The 26,453-nt window shown below is 36.8% G+C and overlaps 3 protein-coding genes across 5 annotated transcripts in view; 1 reads left to right on the plus strand and 2 right to left on the minus strand.

The window, feature by feature from the left end:
• The window catches only part of myh11a (myosin, heavy chain 11a, smooth muscle), a 31,424-nt gene extending 24,346 nt beyond the window's left edge, over nucleotides 1-7,078 (minus strand). For both annotated transcript variants that reach the window (XM_079376818.1, XM_079376819.1), the window contains exons 1-3: nucleotides 6,964-7,078; nucleotides 2,285-2,647; nucleotides 1,059-1,215 (exon numbers count right to left, since the gene is read on the minus strand). In XM_079376818.1, the coding sequence (XP_079232944.1) occupies nucleotides 1,059-1,215; nucleotides 2,285-2,626 (499 nt within the window). In that variant the 5' untranslated portion in view covers nucleotides 2,627-2,647; nucleotides 6,964-7,078. The remainder of the gene's footprint in view (nucleotides 1-1,058; nucleotides 1,216-2,284; nucleotides 2,648-6,963) is intronic.
• Nucleotides 7,079-10,501: 3,423 nt separating this feature from the next.
• Nucleotides 10,502-14,038, minus strand: cep20 (centrosomal protein 20). Its single transcript, XM_079378068.1, has 5 exons — nucleotides 13,919-14,038; nucleotides 13,495-13,692; nucleotides 13,283-13,367; nucleotides 11,351-11,487; nucleotides 10,502-11,220 (listed from the first exon to the last, which is right to left on the minus strand). Exons 1-4 carry the CDS (start codon nucleotides 13,944-13,946, stop codon nucleotides 11,358-11,360), a joined length of 441 nt encoding a protein of 146 aa, XP_079234194.1. The 5' UTR covers nucleotides 13,947-14,038; the 3' UTR covers nucleotides 10,502-11,220; nucleotides 11,351-11,357.
• A 1,122-nt stretch (nucleotides 14,039-15,160) lies between these two features.
• On the plus strand, nucleotides 15,161-26,262 carry ube2g2 (ubiquitin-conjugating enzyme E2G 2). 2 transcript variants are annotated; one of them, XM_079378070.1, is made up of 6 exons: nucleotides 15,161-15,298; nucleotides 15,643-15,678; nucleotides 15,812-15,857; nucleotides 21,436-21,554; nucleotides 23,250-23,390; nucleotides 24,559-26,262. In XM_079378070.1, the coding sequence occupies exons 1-6, from the start codon at nucleotides 15,256-15,258 to the stop codon at nucleotides 24,669-24,671; spliced, it is 498 nt and encodes a 165-aa protein (XP_079234196.1). In that variant the 5' UTR covers nucleotides 15,161-15,255; the 3' UTR covers nucleotides 24,672-26,262. The 2 variants fall into 2 exon arrangements, with proteins under 2 accessions (XP_079234196.1, XP_079234197.1); XM_079378071.1 differs by lacking the exons at nucleotides 15,161-15,298; nucleotides 15,643-15,678; nucleotides 15,812-15,857 and adding an exon at nucleotides 21,025-21,175 and having other exon boundaries at nucleotides 24,559-25,450.
• The last annotated feature ends 191 nt before the right edge of the window (nucleotides 26,263-26,453 follow it).

Genomic DNA, 26,453 nt, shown 5'->3' on the forward strand with positions numbered 1-26,453 from the left:
AAATAAACTAAAAACAATTTCATTCCTTTATATTCCATCCCATATGGGATTCTGATGTTTCAGATTATGACAAGGCTACACCACTCGGTCAAGCATGTGAACCTTGCCTGGACTTCAAAGAGAGATCAGCGTAAGCCTGAGCAGGAATGTGAATACTGACGCTCAAGGCTGATCATGCTGGATTTTTACTCGTCATCAGCTGCAACAGGATATAGCTACTGTAGGAATCCGTCAAAACATTGTCTTGTCATGTGGTGTTTAGGTGCTAAAGCTGGACTAATTTTGTGCTATGAACAAGAAACTGTTATCATCAGTGCTCTTACAGCAGGAAATGAGTCTCACTGTGAACACATTACATTGTGCAACGATCTGCATGAATTTACAGGGTTTGAGCATGATTGTTCGGCCCTTGTCTAATGTAAACAGTTTAATGAGAAGTGAATTTAGCAGAATTACTCTTGAGGAACAGCGTGACAACGCATCTTCCTACTTCTGCTTTTGAAAGCAAGTTTCACATAAGATAATAAAATAAAATGTTCCACTGCAAACATTGCAAAGAGCTTTTATTCTCTTATCTTTTCTTTATCTGACTCCAGTGCATTAAGCTAAAGTGTTCATTAGCAACACAACAACTTCACTGAGGTGTAAAACATCTTGCGGATATTCTTCTTTTCATTTAGCACATTATTTCACTCTATAATGCAGCTTCAAACTCTTGTGGGTAACAGGAGCTTTTTAAAATCGTTTGAAAGTTTAAAAGTGTTAAAATGGCATTAGATGTGTGACCTGCTGACACATGTGTGCATGCGCTCCTCACACCACTGACTGACCTGGAAATATGAGCTGTCACACTTCATTTTAACAAACACGAATGACATTCAAAGAGCACACTGGTATATGGAGATCCTATACTGTTCTGTTGCCAATTAGTAAAATAAAAATGCCTTTGGGATGCACTTGAGTTTGAAGATTCAAAGACAATGGCTATTGTGAAATCCAAACATTGAGATCTTGTAAAGAGAAGAGAATGTGTCAGTGTCCAGCAGGCCAGGCCTCACCTTGCATCATGTTCCTGTAAGCGTTGTCCGTGATGGAGTAGATATGGGGAGGAACCTCATGGCGCTTTTTGCCTTTGTACATTTCAATGATCTTCTCAGAGTAGATTGGCAGCATTTTATAGGGGTTCACCACCACACAAAACAGCCCAGAGTATGTCTGAAGAAAGATAACATCTTGGTTTTCCACCATATATGAAGTGTTATGAAACCATCAAGTAAAGAACAACAAGGAGACATGGCAGCACAGTAACGAGCCATACAATGTGTCCTAAAATATACATTTAAGAAAGTTTAGTTTGAGTCTGTATATTATAACTCAAAATATTTGAAAGCTGAGGTGATGCATATTCCATATGGAAGACTCAAAGGAAAAAAATTGTTAACTAATGGTTTGTTACCAGAGTGCAAACATAGTTTGGAGGCCTGTGGAAGTTATATAACCCCTCACCCTTGGGAAATGTATAGTTCCTCTTTCTTAAGCGTTAGCGCTTGTAAATCATGATTGCCATTTTAACCTAAATGGTTGTCAGTGCATTTTTCAGTTTGCATTAGTTTGGCCACAATGAGTTATTAATAAATGTTATACATTTTCTGATAATAATCTGTTATGCAATAGCGATGCCAACAGGGGGTCAATGACAAATAAGAGTGTCCAAGATAAAGAATAAGAAAAGTTACATGAAATATGTAAAGTTCTTAATAATGCACTTTCTATTTATGTTAGTTTCATTTGATTTTGAAAAACATTTATACCATTTTCAACAAAAGTTTAAGTTTAATGACTTCTAAAAATGTCATGATGTAATCAAGTAAAACATAACATATTAATCTTACAATTTGAATACATGTGAGGGTACAACCTTTATTATTACTATTATTATTGGACATTTTTTAATTGTCTTTTTCTTGTATTAAGTTACGAATAACAAAACTGCTTCTGCTTGTATTTTTTACTTTAGGGTTTATTTACAAGTATTTCTTCCTTTCAATCAGTCTTTTATGATATCTGCCCGGTTGTATCACCTTGACATTTTTAATTCAGAAATTAAAAATATACTCATCATCATAGAAGAGATGATGCATTTTAATGCATTTTTGAAGAAATCAAGAGTTTCTGACCAAAAATGAGTCACATGTCATTAAGCCTAATTCAGCTGTGTAAAATGCATACTTGTTATAATTTATGAAGCAAGAAATATAATTTAAATGCACTATGGCATACTCACATAGATGAGTCCAGAGAAGTATCTTTCCCTCAGGTTGTGGAGAACAGATGCTTCATTCAGGCAGGTCAGTTCTGCCATGTCCTCCACCTTGCTGAATTTGGGTGGGTTCATCTTCTGGATGTCATCCTTGTTGACTGTGATTTTCTTTCCATTGTCCATCAGCTCCACCAGTACCTCATCGCCACGTTCCTCTTTGATGCTGGCTGACTCAAAACCATGTTTTTCAGATGGGATCCATACTAGCTTTTTGGCTGACCAATCTGCCTGGGCGACAGGGCTGTTAATGAAGTCTTTGTCCGTGAAAAGGAATTTCTCGTCCTCACTCAGGGTCTTTTTCGTCATATTGGTGCTGGGTTATGACAACTAGAATATAAGAGAAAAATTGATTTTTAAACAATGTTTTTTGTAAGCAAACTTCTCTGACCTGATGACCCTACAGCAATAACATCATTTTAAACATTATTGGCCACAATATTGGATCTGTTCAATAGACTTTAATTAAATACAGATTGCTAAAGGTGGAAAACTATTCAAGGCAGGGCTGTAACACCGTTGACTTTGAGGTCTCCTCAAACAATCAGGAATGGCCAAATTGACCCCAAAATATTTGGTATTTGACCAAAAATTTTAAAAGTTACATTTTTTATTTTAGTTTTTTTGTTTGTTTGTTTTTTATATATATTTCTGATGGTCATATTGTTGCCCACAATATTCTTAAAGGAGCTTTACTATTCACAGAAACCAGGTGTGAATTTCCCCATAGTGCTTCAGTAGAGTTCAAGGTAATATGTAATTAACTAAATTACAAACATCTTTTTATTTTTAATATCTATCAAATTTCGTCATTTTGAATTGGAAAATATATGCTGTCATTTATGTGATCAATGTAATACAGAACTGAATGTGACAGGACAATAATTATTTTTATGTTTTGTGATTTCAGCATATTAGGCATTCAAATAAGACTGAATTGATGCATTTTAAAAGTAAAAATATTATTTGCAAACATTTCAAACAAATTACAAAAAATATATTATTTTTGTCTTTTTACTGTTCTTCGCTCTTTCTCATTATTTCTCTAAATACATTTAAGCCCTTTACTTAATTCCTTTAAAAAAGTCCATTACCATTGGGGTCTTAAACACACACACACACACACTGGGGTTTCCCACAATGTTCAAGGCCTATCAATGGAATATGCAATATTAACCAACATCATCATACATGGATGAATTTTGGTTCTGGTTGGAATTCACTAACACTACAGTGTAGCTTTTGCAGAGTTCGCCAATCAAACCAAAATGTTCCTTAACAAACATTGCAGAGGTCACGGGGCACCACTATTATCACCTATTTAGATGAAAGGGTGAGAAAAATGCTTGGGAAATATATAAAAAAAAAAAATCAGTAATGATTAAACAACTACTCAGTCTGGCCAAAAACTGTACGAAACATCCCGATGGAATAAACATATATAATCATGTGATAATCTCCACAGCAAATGCTGTTTTTCTTGTTTCTTTTGGAGCTCAGCTGTGGTCCCGTGCTGTGATGACCATATAAGGCTGCCTTCGAGTCAGTGGACACTCTGTCAACCTAAACAGCAGAAGCAAGTGAACTTCCAAACAAAGCCCTTATAGGGAATAGTATGCCTCCAGCCGGACTCGCAGTTTACTCCTAAATGATAACATTAGGCAGGGACGTTCAGAGGTTGGAGGGGGTCTGATTTTCCTGCCACTTTCCCCCACCCTTCCCTTCCTCTGGTGGGCTGATATAGGGAAGTTTACACAAGTATTTTCAAGTACAGTAGAGTTAGCAAACAGCAGGTGCAGCTTTGGGGTACATGCAACCATAGAACTTTAAAAGCAATTTGGGGAAACAATTCCAAAGCTACGCCTTAGACATGAACCAATTTCCTCTGACATTTATAACTATCCATTGTTAGTGCATTTACATTGTATGGTCTAACGGCTCAGTGAAAACAGGAAAACATTTTCCCCACCTACTTACTTTCTAACATGAGTTCATTATAAAAAAAAAAAAAAGGTCTGCAAAATTTTTATTATAAACTTGTATCCAGCAGGCAGGACAAGCTGTCTGCAAGTAATTTACCTCTTTTACCTTAAGCAGAAATTTGCATAATATCTCAAACCAAAATGTTGCACTTGCTCATCTGACCATGGAGAATAACTAAAACTGCCTTAATATCATCTTTTTTGATTTCTTCAGAGTCCGTGTTGTGGCAAGAAGATTAGATGAATTTAACATGCTGACAAATTCTGAAAGTGTAAAATATTGAGCGTTTCTAAAACGTTAGGAATCTGCAATATTTTGTCCAAATGATGACAAACACAACGGATGGAACATGGTTATTAAAATGGCCTATAATCGTTTGGGGGCAAGACAAACAAACAATGTTTTTCTATGATAAGCTGATTTAATTAAATGAGGGAATTTCCTGTGTCCTGTACATAGATTCACAGCACTTTCTTTGGGAAGTCCTTTCATTTCAGCACTTGAAGATCATCAAGCTTTCACCGAGGTTTTTATGGATCAGCAGTTTCACTCCAAATGTACTGTCCAAAATCCTACCTAAAAAGTTGAGGCTATGTTTTATTTCAAAGAATTTCTGCTTTTTTAACATGACAGAAGTAAAAGGTAGCACGAATGCGCTTTGGCCTGAGTTCAATTGGGCCTAACGCCCAGAAGATCATGTGACCATGTGTTGTGCGGATGGATTTTTGTGACCTCTGGTCCTGTGAAAGGTTTTCTCCTCTCTTCTCTACTCCTCCTCATCCTTTTCTCATTTCAACCATATGGTTTACTTTTTCTCATGAGCAGCGATGTCATTTCAGTTTCTTCTAATAACAGTTTTATTGAGATGGACGCTCATACAAGGTCAACAGCTCAAGCTTTAAAGCTATTGCAGTGACAATATATAGCTTACTGAATATAATGCTTCCTAGATCAGCCTCATTAAACATCATTTTGCCATTAATGACCATAAAGACTTTCTTTCACCAAAACATGTTGAATCTGTGATAATAGTGGATTAAACTGTTAGGCATTAGTCCAGCTACTGATTTGAAGAAATAAGAGTTCCAGCAGGAGTCTGTCAGGTGGTGCAGAACTTTGTTAAATCATTAGAGGAACAATGAGGGAAGCAGCCTAAAGATAGACCACAAGTGTGCTAAAGTCATAAACACGGATAAATGAATTCACTACTGAACTTGCTAGCTAGGCCTACTAATCGTACCAATAAAACGGTTAAGCTTCCTTTTTCTACCAAGCCTGATTAAACCTATGACTTCTGCCTCATGCACACACCTTTTACCTTCACTATGAAAGATGTTCTGAAAAAACTGTATGGAACTTCTCCAAAGTATTAAAATAGATTTAGACCACTAATTCACACATAAATGAAAATTCAGTTATTAGGCCTATTTATTCAATTGCATGCAGTTCTAAAGCACACAAAGATCTTGCATTGTAAAATTGGGAAATTAAGTGGTACGGGCCATTATTATGGGCCAGTATTCTTTTGAAGCTTGGCAGCTTAGTTACTCTAACTTTATTAAAAAGTTGCCAGATTATTCTCGATTAAACTGCAGAGGAAAGAAAAGGTAAAAAAAGGTTTAGAAGGACATGAGGTTAAGTTTTTCAGCTGTATGACTGCAGAATACGTCTTAAGAATGTTTATGCTACAGATCAAGGATAAATGGATAAATGACAACATACTATGTCTCACACTATTGTCTACGCTAAGTTGTCTGTGCATGTCATCACTACAATGGGAAATGAGAGGACAGTCAGTTGACACTGTCTGCTGTTCACCACAACGTTCAGCAGAAACTGCATTTGACAACCATATTTGGAGAACAGGAAACTCTTTGGTTTGTCAGGCTCACTGCTTCTCTCATTCTATGCACTTTCCTCAACCATTTCCTATGACAGAGTCAGCTGAAGTCAAGCTTTTGCATGAAAGTGTGGATGCTTTCTATCTTAACATCTCATGAGATAGGCTACTCTACGATGATGTTTTGACTAGACGGTCAGAGATGCCTGGTTTTTTCAAAGCCATTGTTCTGTGCAACAAGGTTATAATTTAATTTTGTTAATTAAATAAAAAAAATAATTCTGTCATAGTTTACTCATCCTCATGCTGTTCCAAACTCACAGAGGTTCCTTCTCCAGTGGAGCACAGATGACAGAATGTCAGTCACCATTCACTTTTACTGTATGCAAAACAGATGCAATGAAAGCGAATGGTGACTGAGTGACTAATATCTGACATGTATGTCTTTTTATTTTTCACGTAAGAAATATACACATTTGGATGAGGGTGCGCATGCTAAATGTTTACAGAATTTCCATATCACGAAATAGCCTATCACTTTAATGGCAAATAACTGTCAAAAGCATCTTGCAAAGCAACTGAATGTTGACAGCTTCAGGTTTCAATATTCAGTCAAAGATTAGTTCTCTTAGTAGCCTACTCAAGCAATTTTTTTGCACACATGAAACTGAATAATCAACTTACTGGCATGCATTCACAACGATGTACATAGAAAGCCTCCGTGAGCCACGCATGCAAAACTAAAAGAGTAGAATGCAGGCTAATACATAAAATAATAATAATAATAATAATAATAATAATAATAATATGGATGTATACTCACAAGGCTGATGAAAACTTGCCGCGATTTGGAAAGTTAGGGTTTGGAGAGTCCCGTGACAGTGAGGTAGGCTACTCCAAAGACGAACAGTCCAAATTAGACAGAAAAGCATGAGAACATCATTTAAACGGAGATGCGGATCAGTAGGCGGGGCCGAACAGTCGATCTGTGATGTGATTGGTCAGCGAGTTTTGACAGCTCAGGTGAACAACAGCCTCCTCGCGAGCATCCTTTTAAATGTGCTGTTTTAACACAATGTGAAACATTTAAATATGGCAAGAATACCACTAAGCGCTGCGTTTTCAGACGACAGTTGTGATAAAAGTGGAAAATGAAAGTGGACAGGAATTCATTAGTGCATAGTTCCTCTCATATTTCATAATCGTTAGTTTTTGCAGTTAACAGTAGCCACTGAGTTCCATAAAGAGCTCATTTGACTTGCTTTGGCTAATTTTCACGTCTAACCTTTTATTTTACTTTAGGGCACAATTAAGTCTATGTCTAATATTAACACACATCTTCATAATTTGATGCAATCACAGTTTTATTGGGGAAAAAATGCTCAAAGGTGATATTTACCCAGATTTTTCCCCAGTTTTCTTCACACACTGAGTGTCATATTTCAAACATGCTCTTCTGTTGAATTTTTTTTTTACATAAAGTTGTTTGTTGTAGGAAATGAATTTAACATGATTTAATCGCATTTAATATACAATATTTTGAAATGATTTATGATTATTCCACTTCTCATTTAAATTATCATAGTTTTAAATATGCAGTCATTTATTTTCATACTGTTTTAGTAGCAGAACACATACATTTGTTGCTGAATCTGGAATGTGGAAAAATGTCAGATTTAAAGGGATAGTTCAACCAAAAATGAAAATTCTGTCAATATTTTTGCATGCCAATGTCATTCCAAAACGGTGACTACATTTTTCTTGCGTGAAACACAGAAGGAGATGTTTTGCAGTATGTTCACACTGACTGCTCTCTTCCATACAGCGAAGTTGAACGAGGACAAGGGATATCAAGGAATACACAAGGAATCCTTAACATACAGAACAGAGGAAAGAAACAAAAAGAGCCCAAGCAAGAAAAGGGAGATCCCCTAGACTACATGTCATACACTACATCTGGACGAGGCGAATCCCCTGAGATCCTTTTTGGGACCCTTATCGTTACGCACATCACATTCCGTCCCCTCCATTCCCACAACGTGCTCTTGCTATCTAATGGAACTTCCTATATAAGGACAACCTCCGATTGCATTCCGTAAATCAAGTCTGTGATGTTTTCAGGGAACAGGACCGTGGCTGGTATGTTCTGAGGCCTTGCTGCGGTCCAAAAGAGAGATGGGGGAAAAATCAAAGCCTGCAGGGAAAGAAGCGCCTCTGTCACTGGTCAGCATCAAGCTCTCCTGGATGTGCAAAGGGAAGGAAGGGAGGTAGAGACAGTGTCTTGGAGACGGATGGAGGATGGGGGTGTATAGGGAGAGTGAAAGTGAGAGGTTGCGAGAGAGAGGCAGAGATGCACGACTCTACCGGGTCCCTGTTGTGCCATATAAGGACAATGGGGTCTGCCTGGAATCTCGGCTGTATTCTGTGTTTAGAAGGGAACACCGAAAGACTTGGACTGAGTGACTAAATATGGTGCAACAGCAGTGTCATTGTTAAGACAAATAGGCATTCATTGAGATATCTTTCGACTGTTTACTCACCAACAATAAACTTCGGCGTTGCTGCAGACTCTCATTCCGGCAAAGACTAACACCAATTAAGGAATGTGAGGTATTGCACCTGCGCATGCTGTATGGTTCTGTAAAAATAGGAACATACATTTTTGTTTAATAGTTTGCTACTTCGTACTATAGAGAATTTTGTAGTTTGTCAGAGACACTAATGCAACACTTGTGCAACTTGAAATGAAAGTCTTATGGACTTTTTTTTTTTTTTGTACACCATTGACTTTAAATGCACAGAAACGTACAGTGACAATAGTCTGGTAAACATCCCCTTCAAAAAGCATTATGCACTTTTTATTATAAATATGATGGCATCATATAATTTCTTCCTTTCGTTCTTCCTCTCCCAAGCAGCTTTCTCCATACAATGAAAGTAATTAAATGACAAAATTGTACCTTAAAAACAGTCTATGTGACTTATGCACTATATTCCTATTGTTCTAAAAATATACTGAAAATCTTACTCTGTCAACGATTTCAGATATGCACATATTAGACTTTGGCTGTTAAGAGATGCACAAGAAATAATGGTTGGCATCACTGACGTTAAACCTGGTGTGATGTCTTGAATGTGCCATATTTGAATATTTTTGAACATAAAGGACATTTGAAAACTAAGGGGAAGATTATCATTTAAACATAACAAAGCTCAGTGCTCACAAAGATATTGTATGTCTTGAGACACAATGCACAAGTCTTAAAGAATACGTGTAAGTTGTGTGTTTCAAATCCAGACACCATTGGCTTTCACTGTATGGAAAAGTGTAGCAACAATATTTTTGTAAAATTCCCCTTCTAAAAGAAAGTCATGACTCCTGACACGGTGGTAAGTAAATGACAGAATTTTTAGTTTTGGGTGAACAGTTCTTTATTTTCAGTTAGTGAAAAACAATAAAATGTAGGAAAGGAATAATACTCCTATCTGGACCTGAGTTTGGCTTCAAAGCATACTGAAGTCCTATGTCTAAATACTTAGTTGTCCTCTTAGTGCAAGAGCAGTATCTCACGAATTAGTCCTGACAGTGTGTCTGAAGGAGAACGGAAGGAGGGAACGGGAAATATGTGCTAGATTAAAGCGTGGAGCACAGGCTGTTCAGATAGTCTCCTGAGACTCATCCAAAAACTCATTTGGACTGAAGCCGTTCAGAGTAACTGGAGCATTAAGATTTGCCTACATTAGTAAGAGAACGTCATCACCTTACTAGACAAAATCTCACTACAAGGTGCATATGAATCCACTTACTGCTGTGGCTTTACTTAGCCATGGACATACAAAAAACAGGAAATTACATGTATACCGAGTTAGAACATTAGTAAAGAGGAACAAAATGTTTGTTATCTATAATTTATCTAGTTGCACATACAGTTCATGCATAAGAACGCACTATTTTAGAGGGTCATATGTGTTTGGATATATTTAACCTCTTAGCAGTAGGAGAGCAAGCAAATATTTGTCAGCTCATATTTATTCAAAATGTTTCACATGATCTAGCTGTTGATGATAACCTTTTACTGAAAGAAAATGTACCCCGACAATGCGCTGGGAAAACTTCAACATCAGCCTTTCAACAAATTGCTTTATTACCCTTGATCTGTGATAATATTCAGTGCGAAAAACTAAACAAATCAAGTGAAGTATTGAGTGAGTATGAAGTGACTTACCTTTTAAGGAAAATTAGGAAATTTGGAGAACTTGGCAATGGATGATGTTTGCAGTGTTTGTGAGCTTTGCTGCTTTAAGGAAACATGAGACAACTGAGATTCTTAATGAGAAGCACTTAAGAAATTAAAGAGAGTATGATCAAACATATCTTGTTCTTTTGTATAAATGCTTTCAGACAATTCATTAGACAGTTCGAGGTTTAAAGTGAGAAAAGCTTAAGTAAGAAACAGTAGTTTGAATGTCATTTCTAGACAGGCTGGCTTTGGCAAGATGACAAGAAAGTGAAGGATGAAAACCAGTCAAAAGAAAGAATGTTCAAAATTCAAAGTTCAGTGACCATAAAGACTCATTTCAGAAGCTAGCCAACAATCCAGGCTTGTTTTGGAAATTTTGCCATTTAAGATGAACAATCAAAGCACTTATCTTAAGATTAGCTTAACATTTTCAATTCAGATTGCAGAAATGACCACAATTTACATGCTCCATCATTGTTGACATTAGTTAAAAATAGAAAAAAAAAAAAAACATAAGGCTGCTGTTATTTTACAGTAAATGGAAATTTAATATTGCATATAACAGCTTTTAAAAGAAGATGATACAAACATCAGATTCAAAATCAGTTAACGGGATGTCAAATGAAATTTAATGAGGAATATTAATATTTTGTAAAATGCTGTATTGTTTGCACAGCTGAGAAGCTAAACCGAACAATCACAATGCTTTTATTCATAACACTATTATATAAAAACCAACATTAAAAAGTAACAGAATAGTTTAGCCTCTTTAATGGCAAATTGTTTTAGTTGTGATCATGTGACTTCCTCTTGTGTGTTGGTTCCTGATGACTGCAGAGCTGGAAACACAACAGAAACAGCTGAATGGGATAAAATGCTTTTCAGGCTTATGAAACTAAAAATTACACATGTAAATCTTTACATTAAATCAATATGCAAAAGCAAAGTCGAACTCAAGCCCTCTCTTACCTCAGTTTTATGACTCCGCATTAGGATGGCCGTGAGGTTCTTGTGAAGGCACTGTTGCTGAGCCTCTTAGGAACAGTTTTCCTTTGTGCTCTTCCTTACTGCTAAGGAAATGATGGAGCAATCCATACAACAATGGCCTAAAACAGCAAGACAGAGCAATACAAAAAGCATAAAGGAATGGTTAACCAAAAATAAGCCTCTTGGACAATCTTCTAAATATCTCTTTTTATGTTTGACATTAGAAAAATGGTCAAAGCTGAGTAAACGATGACAGATTTTTTATTAATCGAACTGTTCCTTTAATGTGCAATTAACAGAGGTTAAGATAATGAGCAAGAAACTCATTCATGTAGGAGTTACATCTAGACTCAACTACTGGAGTAGAATTTTGGCCGACTTACCAAAGAGCTCTATCAAACACTTACAATGAGTTACGAATGCAGTAATTCTTTGTACTAGACCGAGGAATCACATTCAGAACTTAAATCACTTCACTGTCTCACAGAACGGATTTAAGACCCTCTTATTATATTTTTAATGTGTTTATGGTATTGCATCAACATTCCTTGCTGATTGTAGTTAAATTAGGCTGAAATGAACAAGTCAGCTTTAAATCACTTAAGGACCCAAGCTGTGGATCTCTCAGCCAGACCGTCTACGAGCAGTTGACTCAAATGATCACTTTGAGAAAGGATCACACTAATTACACTTTTGTTTAGCAGTGCTTTTCCATAATTCAATTTTCCTCTTTCCAGTTAATTTTTATGCATTTTATTTTCTATTTAACCTCTATTTTCTTGTATTTTCTTCCCTATGCTCAAGTTCAAGTTCAAGTTGAGCTTTATTGTCATTCCGCTACATGTGGGGACATACAGTGGAACGAAATGTCGTGTCTCGCAAGACCACGGTGCTACATAAATACAGACATATGCATGTGTGTGTTTGTTTTGGTTTATTTATGTTACAGCTGAACAATTTTTAAATCCTTTTAATGCAAACATTTTTACTGGTCTCACCACCAAATATTAAATACTTTTTTTGCAGGATTGTTTCTACATAAAATGAAAATTTACATGAAAAATAAAATAAAATGATAAAAATATTAAAATAACAACAAATAGTTTATACTGTTACATTTATAACATTACTCTGTTACAGCTATACAATACATGCTGAATAGGAAATTATGTCATATTTACATTTAAAATTGTATGCATTATTTGCAAAATGTTATATTTGATCAATTTTATGTATTATTTGAATTACACATTATATTATATTCATTTTATAATATAATATGTGACCCTGGACCACAAAACCAGTCTTATGTTGCTGGGGTATATTTGTAGCAATAGCCAAAAATACATTGTATGGGTCAAAATTATTGATTTTCTTTTATGCCAAAAATCATTAGGACATTAAGATCATGTTCCATGAAGATATTTTGTAAATTTCCTACTGTAAATATATCAAAACTTAATTTGTGATATGTAATATGCATTGCTAAGAACTTCATTTGGACAACTTTAAAGGCGATTTTCTTAATATTTTGATTTTTTTACACCCTCAGATTCCAGATTTTCAAATAGTTGTATCTCGACCAAATATTGTCCGATCCTAACAAACCATACATCAACGGAAATCTTATTTATTCAGCTTTCAGATATGATGTATACATCTCAATTTCGAAAAATTTACCCTTATGACTGGTTTTGTGGTCCAGGGTCACATATAATGTACTATAATATAATAATTGTTAGTATATTTGGTTAAGTGTTAACAGGCCCCAGACTCCCTCACAGTGACCCTGGACCACATTTATTGTTGTGCATTGTACATACATGTTCAGTGTCTTCTATTATGAACTTTGCAAACACTATTTCACAAGGTGCTCTATAAAAGTTTTACTTACTTGTCACAAATCATACTTACACTGCTTTGGCACTTGAATCTTCAGCGACATTGAGCTCATTGGCCATAAACTCCCGATCTAGGGGAACTTCAGGCTGACCTGATTCTGAGATGCATTGTTTTTTAAAAGCAATTTAACCTTCAAAAGTTTGTTTTTAGAATGTATTTCAGTTGTGAGGTGTAATAGAGAGCTAAGACTGAGTGACCGTGAGTATGGTCCTCCTGCAGCTCACCTGCGGTCAGCACCGAGGCGGTGTATTGATACTTGTTGAACTGCAGGTATTCTCGGATCAGTTCGTTGATCAGCAGGTTCTCGTGGGACAGCGGCGGGCGCGGCGTGCTCTGATCGTCCAGCGCGCTGAACACCTCCGCCCGGATCCTCGCCTTCAGCTGCCCGAGGACCCCACGGGCCTCCAGCGTCTCTCGCAAAGCTACAGATCATGCATTTCAAAGCCAGAGAGAGAAAGTGAGTTGGGCTAACCTGCTCAACTATAGCATACACAACTGTGGAGAGATTTGAGGGTTACGTTTAAACATCTGACAACATTTATAACAAGACTTACGACTGAAGATTTGCTGTGAAACAAACACGCAAAATAATCATAACGTTGGCACAAAGATATGATGCATTATGACAGTGTATGAGTATTAGCTCACCGCTTTTCAACTCTGTGATGGTTGCCATTGAAACAGAATTGCACTTCTAAGACGCTTCCGCTAGAGGTCACTCAGGCTCTTGCTGCGTATATAAACGGGCTAAAGCTTAGCCATTCCACTCTAGTACGAAACCAAATAGCAAGTGCACGTTTATTTATTTTTGTGTAATAATAATAATAATAATATGGAAGGCCGTTTCCGCCAATGAATAAAAAATAAAACAAGGTAAATGTGACTTTTTATCTCGCAATTCTGACTTTTTTTCTCGCAATTCTGACTTTTTTTCTCGCAATTGTGACTTTTTTCTCGCAATTCTGCCTTTTTTTCTCGCAGTTCTGACTTTTTTCCTCGCAATTCTGACTTTTTTTCCTCGCAATTCTGACTTTTTTTCTCGCAATTCTGAGATATAAACTCGCAATTCTGACTTTTTTTCCTCGCAATTCTGACTTTTTTTCTCGCAATTCTGAGATATAAACTCGCAATTCTGACTTTTTTTCTCCCAATTCTGACTTTTTTTTTTCCAAAAAGCTGAAAAAGTCAGAATTGCGAGAAAAAAGTCAGAATTGCGAGAAAAAAAGTCAGAATTGCGAGAAAAAAGTCAGAATTCTGAGAAAAAAAGTCAGAATTGTGAGAAAAAAGTCAGAATTGCGAGGAAAAAAGTCAGAACTGCGAGAAAAAAAGTCAGAATTGTGAGAAAAAAGTCTGAATTGCAAGGAAAAAAGTCAGAACTGCGAGAAAAAAAGTCAGAATTGTGAGAAAAAAGTCTGAATTGCAAGGAAAAAAGTCAGAACTGCGAGAAAAAAAGTCAGAATTGTGAGAAAAAAGTCTGAATTGTGAGAAAAAAAGTCAGAATTGCGAGAAAAAAGTCTGAATTGTGAGATAAGAAGTCGCAATTACCTTGTTTTATTTTTTATTCATTGGCGGAAATGGGCTTCCATATAATAATAATATAATTCTGAACCTTCATATTCTTTTTTAAAAGTGAAATAAAACCAAACAAAAATAATGTTGAATTTAAAAAACCCTTCATTAAACGTTAAATGTAAATCCTAAATATTAAATGTAAATACAATTAACGTATATTTATTCAATATATATATATTGCGCAATATATTCGCTTTTTTCAGCTGCTTTAAGTAAATATCAGTTTCAGTGAAAAAAACCCCGGAAAAAAACAAAGGACCACGTGACGTCATGCGGAAGTAAACTTCGAGTGGAAAATCTTCTGCACGAGAAAGTCTTTGCTCGCGTTTGTCCCGGAAGAACACGATTTCTCATTGTGTCAGTTGTCGTTACCCTTCGTGCCAAAACAACTTGTTTCTAGACCAGGCTGTAAAATGGCTGGAACAGCTTTAAAAAGACTCATGGCTGAGTACAAACGTAAGTCATGTCATTGATTGCACTAATGCTTGTGAAGGGTGGATTTTACACTGTTTTGGTTGCAACAGTTTGGCAGCTGTAGAAACTTCCAGAACTTCACCAACATATGCTGACAGCGTGAATCATTCAAATGATTTCAGCTAATAAATGAACAGAAGTAACCTCAAACACACTGAAACTGACCGTGTGAATCATAATTCATGTTCATACTTCATTAATGTAACTTACTCTAGTGTTGCCACTGCAGGACTGCAAGTGTGTGATAATAGCCTTTTCTTACATCTATTTCCTGTTGAACATAATTATATGGACAGAGTTAGCTCAACACATCTCTTTCTTTCCAGAACTAACCCTCAACCCTCCAGAGGGGATCGTAGCAGGTAAGAATTAGGGCACTTACTGTTGACCTGCTTTTACAGTAGAATCTTAATAACATTTTATCTGTATAATAGATTAACAGATTATTTTTTATAAGATGATAATGAAATAATTAGACTCATTTTTTCCCTACAGGGCCTGTAAATGAAGAAAATTTCTTTGAATGGGAGGCTCTGATTATGTAAGTATTATCCATAGACTGTAAAGAAGATTTTGTTTAGTGTTTTTCCCCCTTTTTTGATTGATTCCACCACAAGATTTAATAAATGAACGAATGAATAAATAAATAAGGTCATTTTGACATTTTATCTCATAATTGAGATTTTTTCCTGAAAGTTTTCCTATTTTTTTTTTCTGAGAATTCAGTTTTCATTGCACAATTCTGTTTTTGGTTTTATTTTATTTTATTTATTTTTTCAGCCTCAGAATAAAACAAAATCTGCTATTCTGACTTGTTCCTCAGAATTGCAAGTTTATATCTTCAGTTCTGAGGTTGTGTTTCTCGGACCTTTTCTCAAAATTCTGAGTTTGCATCTTGCTATTGTTTTCTTTTGTTTTTTTTTTTGTTTTTCATCTACAAAAAAAAATAAAAATCCCATGATTTTAACTTGAATTTTTTGAGTTTATATTTCAGTTCTCATAATTACGATATATTAAGTCAGAATTGCAACAAAAAAGTTGGTGAAAAATGTAAAGTGTCTAAATAAGGTAATTGCAACTTTTTATTATTTTATTTTTTTTATGTGGTAGAAACAAGCTTTCATAAAATAGAGCTGAGCATAGAGTGTGGGTGAAAAAATGTGTTTCTTGATGTTAAAATTATTCAGTTCAAACAGCTTTTCTCAGCCATGTCTGGTGTGAGTCAGCAGAGAGGGTAACAATAAACATTTTATTATTATAATTATTATTCAGTGTAGGTTGTCTTTCACCGATTAGACACGGGTAATAACAAGTTAAAGAAATAAAAAATATTAAAATATATATATATATATATATGTATGTGTGTGTGTAAAGTAAAGTAAAGTAAAGTCGTGACGTATTGTCAAGTATGGTGACCCATACTCGAAATTGGTGCTCTGCGTTTAACCCATCCAAGTGCACACACACAGCAGTGAGTAGTGAACAAATGCACACACACACACACACACACACACACACCGTGAACACACACCCGGAGCAGTGGGCAGCCATGCTGCGGCGCCCGGGGAGCAGTTGGGGGTTCGGTGCCTTGCTCAAGGGCACCTCAGTCGTGGTATTGAGGGTGGAGAGAGCGCTGGACATTCACTCCCCCCCACCTACAATCCCTGCCGGCCGGGGACTCGAACCCGCAACCTTTCGATTACGAGTCCAATTCTCTAACCATTAGGCCACGACTTCCCCATGTATATAAATATAAATTATATAAACATACACATGTAAATCCATGTAAATATTTTCAAAATACAGTGCCCTCCAACAGTATTGGAACAGTAATGTCAAAATTGCTCTGTTGGCTGTGGAGTCAAGACATTTACAAATATGATTAAAAGATGAATATAAGACAAACCTACAGAATGTCACATTTTATTATTAGCCGTTTCAACACACATGTTTTATCAAATAAAAAGATCAGCACTTTTAGAGTTTCATCCCCCTATCTGATGCGAGCATAAGTATTGGAACAGTTGCCTCACAGGTCTTTCTAAGTGATCAGCTGTGTCCTGTTGCATTCATTTTTCAGATATTAAAAGCAGGGAATGTGTTGTATCAGTTATATCCATAACTTCTGTATTCTGAATCTTGCATTCGATGATGACACACACAAACCAGGATGAAGATGAGGGAGCTGACTTTGAGAGAAAAGCAAGCAATTTGGATGCTAAAAGAAAAGAGGAAGTCAGTTAGAGCTATAGCAAAAACAAAGGGCATGGAGAAATCAAGAGTTTGGAAACCACCAGCAACACCAGAAATCGCTGATCACCTGATCGGCTGAGAAAGCAACAGTAGTTGATGACAAACAAATCATAAAAGCTGTGAGAATGAACCCTAAAAGACGTGTCTGTAAAATCACCAACAACTTCCAGAAAGCTGGGGGAATGCTCTGACAATCTACTGTCCTCAGGAGACTTTGACACAGAATTACAGATGCTACACAGCAAGATGCAAACCACTGACCAGCACAAAAATAGAAAGGCAAAAAAGCACAAAGGTGAGCCAGAAGAGTTTTGGAACTGTGTTTATGGACCGATGAGACAAAAGCCCCTTTCACACAGAGATTCCGGAAAATACACGGGTAATGTGTTCCGGCAATTGTTCCCGGGTCGTTAGATTTGCTGCATTCACACTGCCAGTGATTTTCCGGAATCTGTGCGCGCGTTCACACACAACCCATAAATGTTCCGGAATGACACGTGATGTCATCATGTGACGTATATAATGCGCCGCGCACCATTTCACTAAACTGGCGAACGAAAAACAAGAAAAAAAATACTAAATTGGCGAACGATTTCAGCTTCAGCGCGGATAGTGAGGGGCTTCGATCGCTGCTTCATTCCAGTTTACTCCATTTTTCGTTGTGTGTGAAAGAATCGCATGATAACGCGCGTCATCAGCCTTTACGGCATTTATCCGGCTTTTGTTCACACAGCGCTCGTTCCGGGACTGAACCCGGCAATGTTACTAGGTCCGCAACCCGGGATTGGTCCCGGAATCAATCCCGGGTCGTGGTTGCGTTCACACAGAAGGCACTCTGACAATTTTCCGGCAATGTTCCGGGACCAACGTGCAGTGTGAAAGGGGAAGGGGAAGAGGTGGGCTTTTCCTTCCCCTGCGTCTGCGAGAGAGGAGTGGTCCAACAGCCCGCTGGATTACACTGCACCCCACGGCAGCGACGCGAGGGACCTCCATCACAGTGATGTCGAGCTCCTAAGCGTCCTGTCCAAGGCAGTGGATGAGCTTGGGTTGGAGTGGGTGCCTCCTGCCAAGCCGGCCAGAAGCGGCTGTAAAGACACCCCACGGAGACCCGGCCCCTTTTTCCCCGAGGACGATGCACGACGAGATAAAAAAAAGTCGTGGAGCGTTCACCATTCGGGTGCATAACCCGGGATCCTCCCTCAAGTTGCTTAAGTCTCTGGATGAGGACGGGCCGGACCCTGAAGTGTTCAAAGTGTTCAAAGACCTTGAAGTGTTCCACGGATCTGGCCCTCAGAGTGACGAAGGTGACAACTCGAGCGATCGGCCGCAATATGGGGAATCTTTTGGTGCTAGATCATCACCTGTGGCTTAATCTGACCGAGTTGAAGGACTCAGAGAAAATGGCCCTTCTGGACGCTCCCGTGAATCCCTCAGGTCTCTTCAGAGGTGGAGATGTTCACGGAGCGCTTCGTTGAAGCAGAGAAGCAGTTGAAGGCCATTAGCCACTTCCTGACAAAGTGCACGGCACGAAACCTCCTGCGCGTTCCCGCTCCTCCTCAGCACAGCGCACGGGAAGACACGCCTCTTCTGCTGCTCTTCGGCGCGAACATGAGCCAGCGGTGAGGTCAAGACAACCGTGGCGCCATCAGGGCTCGAAGGGCCAGAGACCCCAAGCTGATAGAAACGGCAGGCCACTGGCACCGGAGCCCGTCTCTGCGATTCTACGCAGAACATAAATACAAACTGAAAAAACCTCTGAAATCCAAGTTGAAAGGTTCTGAGAATGTTCAACATCTGTATTTATTTTATTGTTTTACAATTGTTTTCTTTAGGAATCCAGCAAGCACTTTATTTTTCATTAATATTAAGCAGATGTAATTTTTTGTTCAGATCAAAATGTTATTACATTGTTTATTACAATTTAATAATTTAAACATAAAATGTAAAAATAAAAAATATATGGTCTTTTTTATAAAATACATTTTATACATACATTTAACTAAAGAATCCTGCAAGCACTTTAGTTTTTCCCCCTTGACACAAAGTGGTTCAATAATGTTGAATGTTACAGGGACTGATTATTGCAAATGCAGATCCCAGTGTGTTCTGGTTAAACTATTTTTATTTATTTATTTTTTGCTGAGGTTTGCAGCAAATAGTGGTGTGCTCTTAATGACAGCTTTCCTAAAAATATATCCTATTTCTAAAATAAGAAATATCCCAATATATCGCCTTGCTTACAGTATCGCAATGTATCGCAATATATCGTATCGCCACCCCTGTATCGTGATACGTATCGTATCGCCAGATTCTTGCCAATACACAGCCCTAATATATATATATATATATATATATATATATATATATATATATATATACATACATATATACTATAAAATGCATTTGAACTATTTCTGAGCAAATTATGAGTAGTTCAATATGCTACATGATGCTGTGGCGTTGCTACAGTAGGTTGCTGCTATGTGGTTGTTAGGATGTTCTAGGTTATGTACTGTCCCGTATCGTAAAGAGCCCACTCAAGGTTTCTGTGATATTGAGTCTAAGTCTGTGTGATTTTCTTATTTTGTTGTCTGTCAGGGGAAATTGTCGTATTATTTAGGCAAGTAATTGCACTTCAGTGGTTTCAGAGTTTCTTGCATTTTCTTTTTGTGTTTTTAATCTGCAAATTCAACTGTGAATTGACACCAAAATAAACAAATTTACCCAATTTAAGTCAAAATATTAACTGTAAAGACACAAATCCTGTATATTATGCTATCCTATACATATGAATACAACAACCTTTTTTATTTAAAAAGAGACTTATTTTTTACAGGGGTGTTTTTGATGTCACGTTTTACAATTCTGGAGTTAGTTTTTGCCCGGAGCCTCTTTTCATTCACAGCATGCACAGCTGTTCATTCACTAGCATTTGTCCAGAGAGGGGACATTAAGTGATGATAACTGATTTTGGTTTTGGATAAGACTGTCCTCCGGTAAACCAAACTGGTGGTTTGATCAGTGGTTTTGTCCGATAAGTTTTTAAGTGAAACCAAGTGCCAAGCAAAATAAGGAACAGTGTCCCTAGCAACCCCCTGACTGCTGTTCCACAGATACGGAAGTGTGTTCGTTTGATGCGCTGCTCATCGTGATGACCGATCAATATCTGCCCATAGAAATAGTATTTGATAGACAGCTGGATACGGTAAGTAAACAGAGAGAGATTTGCATGTTAAATGGGCCTTTGAGAATGATTCCATGAAGTTCTGCCACTGCTGTCAGTGGTGGATGAATTTCTGTGATTTATGACATTGTGTGATTTTTATGATTAAGATGAAGTGTACAGGGGGTTTTTGAGTTTTTGTTGTTACGCTGAAGGCGGTAAATAGTTTAACTTGCCTCATATTTCAGTGATTCTCAAAAATGGACATTATCCAAAAGATGCAGTTAGACTGAAGTTTGTGTGCATAATCCAGGTATATACTTTGAGCAGAAGTTATTTACATGTCTGAGAAACTTCCTCTGCAACCCCCTTGTAGGTTCATCTAATTCCTGATGCTAAAGATTTTATTATATTCTGAAAAACCGATTGGAGTGAATCATTATGTAAGTCTTTAATGTGCTTTAAAAATGTTGTAATAAAACTACTAAATGCTTAGGATTTGTGGGTAATACAGAAATAGCTTATCCAGACATCCACTTATAGCCCCTTCTTAGAGGGATTGTGGGTCACTACTGGACTACTTCGTTACTTTTTTTCTTTATTTGCTCTTTGTTGCAGCACAGAGATTCATAATAATGCATAAAAAGATTTAATATGTTGTATGCTAATGTTTTTGGTATTTTTCCTTGTTTTCTTGTTTTAGGGGACCAGAGGACACATGTTTTGAGGGCGGTGTGTTCCCTGCCATCCTCAGTTTCCCTTCAGACTACCCTCTCAGCCCTCCCAAGATGAAGTTCACCTGTGATATGTTTCATCCGAACAGTGAGTACTACACACGTTCAGCATTGTGTATGTGAGCTTTTTTATATAGCACATTTCATACTCAAAGGTAGTTCAAAGTGCTTTACTTAAAATAATGAAAATGATCATAAAATAAAACCAACAGATGCATAAAAAAATAAAAGGAAAAAAATTAACATGCATGAAAGTTAGATCACTATGATGTACTTTACTTTGATTTTAAATCAACTTAATTGAACGTTTCTCGATGCAGTTATTTACTGCAAAATATTCATATTTAGATATTATTTTATTATTGTATAATTATTATAGTAATTGGAGTACAGATATTGTCCATAATAGTGTTTTTTTCAGCCTTTTTTTATTATGTTTTGCTTACAGAATGTATTGAAAATGCAGTTTATATATATATATGTGTATATATATACTAAATTTTTAATACTTTCACTCAGCAAGGATACATTAATTTGATTAAAAGTGACAGTGATGACATTTTTTACAAAGGTTTAAGTAAAATATTTGCTGTTCTTTTCAGCTTTCTATTCATCAACGAATTCTAAAAAAATGTATTCGTTTCCACAATGTTTTCAACATTGCTAATAAACATGTTTCCTGATCACCAAATCAGTATATTCGAATGATTTCTGAAGGATCATGTGACACTGAAGACTTAAGTAACAATGCTGAAAATCCAGCTTTGCGTCACAGGAATAAATCACATATTAAAACATATGATAGAAAACATTTACATTTTAATATTATATCAAAATGTTACTGATGATTTTTTTATTTTTTTTATTTTAGTGGTAGGGCATGCAATCACAGATCATTCAAGTAATATATTGTATAAGCTTTCCTGTGCATATATTTTGGATATTTAACTATCACTGTGCAGTCGAAACTATCCACTTTATGATTTGCAGTGTTAGAAGAGCCTCCAGGAGCAGGAACGCTTTTCTAATGCATTTATAGTCCTTAGAGCGTAGACTAAGAATCGGAGTCCTAAAGTGTCTTTATGATCGGGGCATTTCCTCTGGTCCCGCTGGTGGATGTGTGGACACAGCGTTCAGGGAAGTGGGCCCAGATAAAGGTCTTCCTGCAGGCCACAGATAGCAGCAGCCCAGCCTACAGCCCTCTGATGGTGCCGTGGCTCTGGAGGCGGTTATCAGAGCTGGACGGCTCAGATTCTGATCACTGTCCTCAGCTGTGGAGAGAATGAGGAGATAACATCAGCCGTGATACCGTGCGGGGGTGGATTCATTCAGCCCTGATCCAGGGTTAATAAACTTGTGTCCCTTACACTCACTCTTCCAAAGTATTACTTGATTGCTTTGTGCGTCTTTAGAAGGGAAACCAGTCACAGGTCAATGCTCATGGAACTAACGCTTTAATTGATTTAGCAGATTAATCACTATGTTCTTTTGGTCCTTTAAGGATCCTAACATCTGTTCGTAATTGCTGATTCAACTGTTTTTAATTCAAATTTGGCTGTTTTTAGCTAATTGGGAGAGTAGTTCATTCTGTGGGATGAAATGCAGTGAACTGAACAAGCCAGTTTGTTCCCAACCTCAACATAAAAGAGAGTCGTGTACAAAATGCTGATATTATCAAATTGAAAGTTTATTCAAATGTATTCTGTCAACCGGCAATGAAAAATGAACAGAACTGAACTATTGCAGAAGTTTATAAACATTGTTTATGGTGTGTTTTCTGCAGTCTACCCAGACGGCCGTGTGTGTATCTCAATCCTGCACGCTCCTGGTGATGACCCCATGGGCTATGAGAGCAGTGCTGAGAGATGGAGTCCCGTGCAGAGCGTGGAGAAGATCCTGCTGTCTGTGGTCAGCATGCTCGCTGGTCAGTTACCATACACTCAGTCATCAATGAACGATCACAATATGTGCTGTATTGTTCCTACTTGCCTAAAAGTGGTTTAAGATCAAGAAGCCTTAATATTGCTTTGCAGTGTTTGGATTCTATTATTGTTTAATATTGATTTTCTCTCTGGAATGGGAAACATGCAGTCAGACAATCTATTTCTGTTTCAAAGTTTGGGGTCGGTAAGATTTTTAAAAAATAAATTAATACTTGTATTTAGCAAGGATGCATTAAAGTAAATACTTTACATTTAAAAAATAAATAAAATAAAAGGCAGTCTTTGAACTTTCTGTTCAGTAAATAATCATTAAAAAATTAGTTCCATACAAATATGTTTTTCTCAACATTCATAATAATACTTAGTGTTTCTTGAGCAGCAAAATCAGCATATTACAATGATTTCCGAAGGATTATTATCTAATTGAAGACTGGTGCAATGATGCTGAAAATGAAGCTTTGCCATCACAGGAATAAATGACATTTTAAAACATATTAAAACCAAAAACAGGCATTTTAAATTGTAATAAAATTTCACAATATAACAGTTTTTCTGATCAAATAAATATAGACTTTGTGAGCAAAAGATACTTCTTTCCAAAAACAATCTTACCTGATACCCAAACCTCTAAACATATAAATATTTATAAATCTGAAAAGAATATGTATGTTACCCAGCGTGGCACAAGAAAGACAGGCCTGACTGATTCCCTTTATTACCATGACATTGGCATCATTTACTCGTCCTCTTGTTGTTCCACATTCTGCCTCAAATCTAGTTTTGTTTTTTAGCAAAAAAAGTAGTATAGAGTCTGACCACTGTGACGGTAGGTGCATTTCCATTGCAGCACAAAACTTTGACAATATTTATTTTGCGAAATGACGGCGTTTCCGTTAACCGATGTTATGCGACTGAATGTGACTTATGTAACTTTTTTGCGCGCGCGATATATGGCCATTTTCCATTAGGCGTATTTTCAAGTCGCAGTTTCATTTTGCACAATTTGAAGTGTAATGGAAACGCGCTTAGTGAGAATTTTTTGAGAAATAGTGTGGTAGTAAATCTTAGATTTTGAATGTTTAATAACCTTTATAATTTACATCCTATCAGTGTCTGTCCTTAAATAATTGTAAATATCTACTACAACAGAGCCCAACGATGAGAGTGGCGCAAACGTGGACGCTTCGAAGATGTGGCGCGAAGACAGAGAGCAGTTCAACCGACTAGCTAAGCAGATCGTGCGCAAATCGCTGGGTCTCTGACTCTCCTGTGTACAGACACACTCTCACACTCAAGGACAGTGAGGATTGATGTTTACAAGGATCAAACTCCCCAGAGAAGAGAAGAATGTCTGTGCTGAGTGTTGTAGTGTACTACCCCCTACCTCCACCAGTGTGAGCACTTTATTCCCATCCAGGCTTTCATCCCCTCTCCTGTGATTGGGTGGATGCGTTGGACAAATGGCTTTTGATGAAGAAGGCAAAGCGGTATACTTTCACCGGACAGTGTTCTAAAAGAGAGCCAAGCATAATTCACTGAAACAGTTATTCACAGCCATTTTGGGCTGCCGGTTTGTCTGTCATGCCTGTTACCTGTCCATAGTTAAGCAATGGAATGCCGTTTTGGTTTGCTGACAGTATGCTGATGCATGCTTTAATGCCTCATTCTAATAAAATGCATTGTGAGGCAGTGACTGAGACTATCACATCCACTTACAGATCATATTAATGATCTTTCAGTAAAAAGATGTCTATGGATGCAAATTTAATAAATGTTCTAGTTAAATACATTTGATTACATTTAATATGAAAATGTCTTGAAATTTGGTAATGCACCGGTATAGGTCAGTGGTTTTCTTCAATTTCATTTTTTTAGATTCAGTAGTAGCAAACTGGAATCGTCCAGCCTGAAAGACAGACCAAAATAATTGTTTGATTTACACCGTCATACTTCTTTCAATTCTGTATTTGGCTTTTTGCTTTTTATCTGTTCTCAAGGATTGTAAAGCCAATAAAAATCAATAAATGTTTGTGATATGTATGAACCCCTCAGTTATTTTTATATTAATGTGAACAAATCTGTAATTACTTCCTGTACACGTTTGATGTTGCTCCAGCGCACATGGGGGAAAACAATTATGCACAGAAGGCAAATGTCAAATATGGGGGGGGGGGGGGGGGGGGGGGGGGGATTGCAGTGTTGATTAATTCCTACAAGATAATTTATTAGTTGGGTATAATGGGGTAAACTGCCAATTTACTACCAATTTGGGGAAATTATATATTTTATTTAATTTCAGTGTAGTTTCCTTTGATATAAAACTCATTTGACTTGCCATGTAGAACTTTTTTAAAGCACAAAGCTGTATTTAAAATGCTCTACTGTTCAAAGGCTTGTAAGATTTTTTTTATTGTTTTTGGAAGAATGCTAACCAAGGCTATGTTTATTTAATCAAAATACAGTAAAAACAACAATATAGTGAAATATTTTTACAATCTAAAATAGTTTTCTATTTTAGTATATTTTAACTTTTTTTCCCATTTATAATTTTAATTTATTCCTGTGATCAAAGCTGAATTTTCAGCATCGTTCGTTATTCCAGTCTTCAGTGTCACATGATCCTTCAGAAATCATTCTAATATGTTTATTTGGTGCTCTGGAAATATTTCTTACTATTATCAATGTTAAAAATAACTGCTCCTTAATATTTTAGTTTTTTTTTCAGGATTCTTTGATTAATAGAAATTGAAACAGAAGGCATTTGTATGGAATCTTTTGAAACATTATAAATGTCTTTACTGTAACTTTTGATCAATCTGATGTGACCTTCCTGAATAAAACTATTAATATCTTTAAAAAAAACACATTGACCCCAAACGAATGGCAGTGCATGTGTTCACAGAACAATTTTGCAGTGAACTCGAGGTGGATATCAGACGTGTTTGATTTGGCGGAGCTCAATCAGGATTTGCAGAATCTGACCGCATCAGAAGCTGGATTAACTCTTGTTATTCTTAATGGCATATCTGCTGATGAGGCTCATT

The sequence above is a fragment of the Barbus barbus genome, assembly GCF_936440315.1.
Source record: "Barbus barbus genome assembly, chromosome: 25".
Taxonomy (NCBI): domain Eukaryota; kingdom Metazoa; phylum Chordata; class Actinopteri; order Cypriniformes; family Cyprinidae; genus Barbus; species Barbus barbus.

Bases quoted from the DNA above. Each gene is read 5' to 3' on its own strand.
- ube2g2 (XM_079378070.1), top strand. From the start codon at position 15,256: ATGGCTGGAACAGCTTTAAAAAGACTCATGGCTGAGTACAAAC. The intron at 15,858-21,435 runs GTAAGTATTATC...TTCTTGTTTTAG, and splicing joins GAATGGGAGGCTCTGATTAT to GGGACCAGAGGACACATGTT. The intron at 21,555-23,249 runs GTGAGTACTACA...TGTTTTCTGCAG, and splicing joins TGATATGTTTCATCCGAACA to TCTACCCAGACGGCCGTGTG.
- cep20 (XM_079378068.1), bottom strand. From the start codon at position 13,946: ATGGCAACCATCACAGAGTTGAAAAGCG. The intron at 13,693-13,918 runs GTGAGCTAATAC...CATGATCTGTAG, and splicing joins CATCACAGAGTTGAAAAGCG to CTTTGCGAGAGACGCTGGAG. The intron at 11,488-13,282 runs GTAAGTATGATT...TTGCTGTTTTAG, and splicing joins GATTCAAGTGCCAAAGCAGT to GCCATTGTTGTATGGATTGC.